The sequence below is a fragment of the Chrysochloris asiatica genome, unplaced genomic scaffold, assembly GCF_000296735.1.
Source record: "Chrysochloris asiatica unplaced genomic scaffold, ChrAsi1.0 scaffold00042, whole genome shotgun sequence".
Classification (NCBI taxonomy): Eukaryota; Metazoa; Chordata; class Mammalia; order Afrosoricida; family Chrysochloridae; genus Chrysochloris; species Chrysochloris asiatica.
The window spans coordinates 19,626,870-19,634,330 of record NW_006408560.1 but is presented as its reverse complement, the minus strand read 5'-3'; the positions used below and the strand labels follow the sequence as shown (position 1 = coordinate 19,634,330).

General features: G+C 45.4%; 1 protein-coding gene across 1 annotated transcript in view; it reads left to right on the top strand.

The window, feature by feature from the left end:
• The first annotated feature begins 461 nt into the window (after window positions 1-461).
• CCDC19 (coiled-coil domain containing 19) overlaps window positions 462-7,461 on the top strand; it is a 36,376-nt gene continuing 29,376 nt past the window's right edge. The window contains exons 1-4 of the mRNA XM_006861632.1: window positions 462-581; window positions 2,870-3,012; window positions 5,478-5,622; window positions 5,898-6,068. Of these exons, the coding sequence (XP_006861694.1) occupies window positions 2,954-3,012; window positions 5,478-5,622; window positions 5,898-6,068 (375 nt within the window). The 5' untranslated portion in view covers window positions 462-581; window positions 2,870-2,953. The remainder of the gene's footprint in view (window positions 582-2,869; window positions 3,013-5,477; window positions 5,623-5,897; window positions 6,069-7,461) is intronic.

Here is a 7,461-nt window from a genome sequence, read left to right as displayed (position 1 = left end):
AAATTGCCCACAAAAGGTTCTCCTTGTGGAAAACAGGGTCCTCCTGGTGTGGCACTATAGTATCAACACTGGACTGCGAACCACAAGGTTGGCAGTTTAAACTCACCAGCTGCTCCTTGGAAATCCTATACAGGATCACTATGAGTTGGAACCGACTTGATGGCACTTAAGAACAACAGCAGGAAATGAGGTGCAACTGTTGTTTCCCTCTTCCTGCCATCCCCATATGCTTCATCCTTCCTTCCTGTCACATGACTTATTTGGCTTTCCTCACTCAGCTACAGAGACTGCAGATAATGCTGCTTTTCACAGAGTTAGTGTGTCTTGCTCCCACCCAGAGACCCCTCTGCATCTGTGGGGATTCTGTGTTCCCCTAGTCTTTAAGCAGGGGCTGTGCCCAGATGTCAGATGTCACTCAGTACTAATGACCCCAAACTTTCTGCCTTTTCCTCCAGCCGTTGAGCACAACTGGTGTCTTGAGTTCTGCTTCTACCACTTCCAACAGGTCAAGAAATAAAACTCGCTATCGAACCAAAGCTGTGAGCTCCGAGGTGGATGAAAGCCTCTTCGGCGGCATTAAGGTAACTCTTACCATACCCCTCCAGGTAGCTGCTACCTAGAAGTCACAAGGCTCAGTACCAAGCTAACCCTGGGCAAGCCATCCCTCTCTCACAGGCAGATACAGTAGGGCTTACGTAAACAGGGGCACCTGGATTCCTCCACCCTTGAAATCCTCATATCTGTCCCACATTTAAAATCTGTTATGTCAAAAGGCAGGCTTAGCTGCAAGAATCTCAGTAGCTACTAAGTGAGACCTGATGATGCAGTGGTTAAAACACTCGGTTACACAATAAAAGGTTGGTGATTCGAACCTACCGGTTGCTCTGTGGGAGGAAAATATAAACAGTAGTCTCGTTCCATAAGGTTTTACAGCCTTGGAACCCTGTTCTGTAGGGTCACTTTGAATCAGAATTGCCTCGATGACAGTGGGGTTCAGTTTGGGGGACCTATTTTGTAGACCCTGTATAACATATTTACCCCTCCATCCAAGAACAGCATCAGGGTGAAACATAAAATCATAAAATCGTTCTCTTTTCCCGGTTGCTCAACAAAACAGTCATTTAGGTCTGAGGGAATTTGTTTGTAAGTCTCATACAAATGAAGGGATCAGCAGCTCCTTTAGTTTAGAATTTATTGTTATTTATTTAGTTGTTATTTATTGTTAAGTGTCATCAAGTCGATTTTGACTCAGACTGAACCTGTCTCGGGTTTCCAAGGAGCTGCTGGTAAGTTTGAACCACCAACCTTGAGGTTAGCACTCTCATACTTACCCTAGAGCACCATACCAGGACTCCTAGTGAGAGATTAAGAAAGTAAAAAGAGAAGGAGAAAAGAAAGAGATGCTAGTAGAGGTGGGGGTGGGGAGCTGGGAATATAAGAATTGGTGTCTATCCCTGCTCCATACCACCCTTGCTATGAACTGAAAAGAACTTTGCAGAGGTCTCAAGACGGGCATTTTTATTTAGAATGCTCCCTCTCCTCAGCACTTTTTATAACTGATAAGGGAAAGAATGAAAGGAATGCGGTTTCACTTACAGACATTTTTGTTTTGGGTTCATGGAGGTTTTCTAGTCAAAGCAAAGGTAGCTTAGGAAATGGTCAAGGTCTTCACAAGTAGTCATGATGGCTAGCAAAAGGGGGCAGTCAACAAAATGCCAATGCTGATCCAATTTCTGTGACCTTATTGACAGTAAAGGAAGGCTGTTAGCCGGCAGTAGGGGGCAGGCGTGCCCTGTAGCACCACAACATGGTGCCCGCCTCGAAGCATAGACCAGGCACCAGGTGGCAGCAGCAATCAGGGGAACTGGCTACGCTAAATGAGGTTCTAGGGACAGAATGGTATCTCCATTGGGACTGTCCCCCTGCCTCCAGTCAGGAGTAGAGAGAGGTACAGCACCTATAACAGACACAATTTCTTCCTGTGCTTAACAGCTTCCTGAAGTAAGCAATTCCATTTTCTCGTTCACAGTCACTTGTAGGAACAAAAGTGAAATATTTATCTAATCTATAGTGTAGTGGTTATGAATTGGGCTCCTAACCTCAAGGTCGGTAGTTCAAAACTACCAGCTGTTCCACAGGAGAAAGATGAGGCTTTCTGCTCCCGTAAAGATTTGCAGTCTCGGGAACCCTGTGCAGGGTCACTATGAGTCGGAACCGACTCCACGGTACTTAACAACAACATATACTTCTTGCTGAATTCTCAGTGCATCACCTCACCACTCTAAAATTTAAGGACAAGTCTCCGCCAGATCATTTATCCATTTCAAATCCCCTCAATATGATTTTTTGAGGGGAAATGGGACGAGTCAAAGTACATCATTTGTCATTGTTGTTGTTATCAGAAAGGATTAAAAATTCTTGACATCACAGGCTGGGTCAGTAGTGCTCCAAACCCACTGTGAGAACTAAATGAGAGAATTTTGTTCTTTTTTCATAAATTATGGAATGAGGAAAACCTAGAAACCCAAGATTTGCTTTTCCTTCATATTAATTTTAGGTTAGGAGTACACACACACTAGCAACTGTCCCCTCCCCCACCCCTCCAGGAGAATTTATCTGCACAAGTTACAATGAGGTCTTCATCTCAGGGGAGCTGGTTAGTACAGCACACACTGACGTGTGCAGAAAGACACCATGTGCTTTCTCAGTGCCCTGGCTACTCTTGGCCATCCTATAGTCTGGAGTGAGTGGAAATCCCAGCCTCCCTTGCTTCCTGGAAGGGTGGATGCCCCAGGATGGACTTGGGATTAGGACTGACCAACAAGTAGTGGTGTGACAAACTTCTAAACTATCCTTCTTGGCCCCTTAGCTCCTAACACAGGCTCCCAGTGACAGCCCTATTGTGCTCCTCCAAGATAAGCATATCATTCAGAAAACTCTCACGGCATCATGCATGGAACACAAGCCGGAGACCATCCAACTCATAACTCGGGACATGGTCCGGGAACTCATGTGAGTACTAGGGTAAGGCCCCTGCCCTCTCTGGCTCAGACTGCACTTCTGAAGATCTCTTCAGGGATATGGGGAACTGGCTCGGTTTCATTCCACCAGTCCAATTCCCACTTCTTTCTTAGTAATTTTCTCCCTTTTTGTTTTATGGGTTTTGTTCTTTCTTCTCCATCTTGGCCTCTCTTGGTTCTTGCTTTTCTTGTATCTATCATTGCCACTGCCATATTCTTTCTCCTCCCTTTCTTTGACTGGCTTTGGTACCTAAGGGTGGTATATATGGTTAATGTGCATGACTGCTAACTGAAAGGTTGGAGGTTTGAGTCCGTCCAGAGATACTTGGTACTTTGGATGAAAGGCCTAGTGATCTACTTGATAAATCAGCTGTTGGAAACCCTTTGGAGCACAGTTCTACTCAGACACATGTACACATGTAGGGTTGTTATAAATTGGAATCTACTTGAAAGCAACTGATTTGGTTACTGGTGGAACCTAAGGGACTGAGTGCCCAGAGGGTCCCCGCCCTCAGTCTCCATTAGTCCGCTTGATAAAGGGAAATGTCCAGATGAGTCATTTCCTTTCTGCCTTGTTAAGAATTTGAAGCAAAGGGAAACTGACCAGATAGTAATTGCTAGACTCTTTCCCAGACTCTGAGACCAGAAGAGGAAATTCACAAGGGTTCCTTTGGGATTAGCTCAATACTGTTTCTTGACTGGAGCTGCTCCTTGCTTGGGCTCCTCCTTTGTGGTGTAGATAGTGTCAGATTACCCAATAAGCAAGGTAAGCATGGGTTTATGTGTGTTTACTTTCTAATTTGTAGTAAACAGTTTCACATTCTTTCACCACATCAAAGATTCTGCTTCTAGATCTGGCTGACGTATGTTTTTCTCCTGATCCCATAGTACCGTCATACAGAATCATAGCCTCTTTTCAAATTGACAACCCTTGACAGGAACTGAGTATTCAGTAGGCAAGGTAAACATGGGCTTACTTATGCTTACCTTTGAATCTTCAGTGAAATGTTTCTTATATTTTTCACCATATCAAAGATGGGGTGAAACCCATATGAAATTGTTCACTACAGATTATTACGTAAACACAAGTAAGTGCGTGCTTATTGGATAACCTGCCCCTGGGTGTAGGTCTCCCTCAGCAATGAGAAATAAAGGAGTGTTGTCTGCTCAGTGGCTTAGTGCGTGCACTAATGGTCGACTCTAATTGTTCTCTCTCCTCTAGCGCCACATGCTAGAAATTTGAATTCTTAAAAGATGGTGCTTGTGTCATGAGCCAGGGAGGCGCAGCTGGGACACAGCTCTGGGAACTGGGCTTGACTGCAGCCCCTGATTGAGCACTGTCTGGTTAGCCAGGCATCATGGCAGCCACCCCTGGGGTCTGGGAAGAGGTTCCTTCTTGGAGTGGTCTAGTTCTGGTCAGGTCAAAGGTAAAGTGGCTGGTGTTTTTTCATGGCTGCTGAATGTAGCACCAGTGTCTACCTTTCATTCAGACCATTGCAGGTCATTCCAGGTCCAAGGCTGTTTTGAGCCACGCCACTCAGTAAGTCACAAGATCTTGGCTCTTCCCCAAGTCCGCTCACTCATTCTGTCTACTGCCTGGAATCCCACCACTGGTTTTATTAGATGAGATTTCATTTCCTGTCTCAGACTATCTGCGTCTCATTGCCGTGTACCTGTTAAATTGCCTCACCCAGAAGCAGCTTTACTTCACCCCTCCCTCCCCCATCTTTAATGTATGTCATTTGTTTGTAATCATTATAATTAGCTATTGGTTTGTTGGATGCGTTGGGCAGCTAGAAAGGAGAGGACCATAGACATGTCTCTGTTGATCAGAGATTGTAATTAATATTTAGGGTTCAAAGCTTCTTTCTGGGCTAGATGGATGGGGTTGTTTAAGTTTCCTACTGCCTTCCATTTCAATGTTATCTGGCATCCCCTCGCCCATTTTATGTCATCCTCCAGAAAGAATCTATTTTTAAAATTCAATTCACTAGGCTTTATTTTGGGTTCTCACTGTGTGCCAAGCAATGTGTCGGTAAGACAAAGCCCGTGCCCTGAAGGAGCTTGTAATCTAGCCAAGGAAACAGATACTGCACCATTGGCCAATAATACAGACAGTAAGAACCAAGGAGAAATGGGGACTCGGAGGAGGAAGTTATTGGATCTGCGGGGTGGCATCTTTGTCTATGGGAGGGGGTCATAGACTGCTACACAGAGAAGGTAACATAGGAGCTGGACCTTGAAAGTACTTTAAAAGTCTCTTTTTAACCGGAGCTGCTACTTCACCTACATCTGGGACCCTGTGTTCCCAGTGGACCCACAGTGCAGTTGGCAGTCTTTATTGGCATAGCTGCATCTAAGCCAGAGGGTTGGCACTAATGAGGGAGGGGAAGAACAGCCTGGAACATGTTAGCAGCTGCCCTCTCTTTCCCTAACTCTGTTCATTCCATGTGTCAGTGTCCCCACAGAGGATCCTTCTGGGGAATCCCTTATCATCAGCTCTGAGGAGTTTGAGCGGATCAAGTGGGCATCCCACATCCTGACCAGGGAAGAACTTGAAGCCAAGGAGCAGGCCTTCAAGATGGAGAAAGAAGCCATCATGGTAGTTAATTAACTTCAGCCCTGATCTCTGCAGAGGAGGTGGGGGTGCAGAATAGAAATGTGCTGGGGAGGGGCCACACTTCTCTAGTTAGGAGACACTGAAACAGGGAGTGAACGTGTATGTTGCAGAACGGGGGTCAGAGTGACATATCAGAACTGGGGGAGCAAATGGGGGTTAAGGGCAGCTGTGAGAGTGCAGCCAAGCTGTGAACCTTTTGGATTTTGATGGCATGATGGATGAGGCAGAAATCACATTGTAGGAATGGTCTCCCTTAGGATGCAGTGACAACACGCAAGAAGATCATGAAACAGAAGGAAATGGTGTGCAAGAGCAACAAGAAGCTCAGTGACTCTGAGGAAGTGGCCAAGGAGAGGGCCCAGAACCTCCTGCAGAGAGCCAACAAACTGAGGATGGAGCAGGAGGAGGAGCTCAAGGACATGAGCAAGGTGGGCCTTAGGCTCCTTCTCTCCCTCTGAGAATTGACTGACACTCACCTCTCCTCCCTGCTTCTGCTCTTCCCTCACTCTTACCCTGGACAGCATTGGCTCCCGTTGGAGTTGGGCAAGGAGGGGTGAGGGGCTGGAGGGTAGGAGCTACTACACCTGCCACAGCAGTGGCCACAATCAGAGGGAGGACCTGACTTTGCCATTTGCTTACTGTGTGACCTTGAGCAAGTCACTTGTCCTTTCTGAGCCTCAGTTTCTTCATTTGTAAAATTAGGATGGTAAAACTCCTAAGCCTGGTTAAATAAGCTAATAGCTGGGAGAACCTTTTGAACTGTGGATTGATAAATACATGTAACTATGAGGATAGTACTTTGATTTTTTTTATCCTGCTCATTTAATTCTGGCCACATATGGTGATTCAGGCAATTGGATTATTTATGAAGTGCCCAAAGTGCTTCTTTTCGCTGAGAGCACAAAGACCAGAGGCTCATTTGAATTCAGTTTGTAACCCATTTGCATGTGGCTCATTCCCCAACCCAATGAAAAATGCTGACTCCTGACTCCTTTATTCTAATTTCTGTCTCTCAGGTATTCCTACCTACTTCTTCTCTACCTATTCCTCCTTTGCCTCCCAAAGTTTTTACTTTTTAGGTCTTACTGGTGTTGGGCAATGGCAAGGTCCACAGTTCAAATCCACCAGCCTCTCCTCAGGAGAAAGGTGAAGTGATCTACCTCTGTAAATATTGACAGTCTTGGAAATTCTATACAGGATCACTGTGACTCAAAATCCACTCAGTGACAGTGGGTATGGGTAGTGTTGTATCCTGATGGCACAGTGGGTTAAGCATGGCTGCCAGCTACAAGGTTGGTGGTTCAAACTTAACCAGTCATTCTGTAGGAGAAAGATGAGGCTATCTACTTCCATAAAGTTTTATAGTCTTAGAAAGTCTTGGAGACTCAAAGGATCAGTCCTTCTCTGTTCTTTAGGGTCAGTGCGAGTTGGAATCAACTTGATGGCAGTGTTTGTTTGTTTGTTAGTACCATGCTGGGTTCTTTCTGCTTACCAATCTAGTGAGCTGGCCTTTGCAAGAGTGTCTTAGTTTCTTTCAGGATCAGAGCAGGGAGTCCCTAAGAGGAACCATGAACCACAAACCTCTGAAATTATATGGAAAATTTGTGTGTGTGTGCCTGTATATAGCGACCCTGCGCAGGGTTTCCGAGGCTGTAAATCTTTATGGGAGCAGAAAGCCTCATCCATCTTCTGAGGAATGGCTGGTAGTTTCGAACTGCTGACCTAGAGGTTAGCAGCCCGACTCATAACCACTATGCTATCAGAGCTCCATATATATATATATATATGTGTGTGTGTGTGTGTGTATATATATATATATAT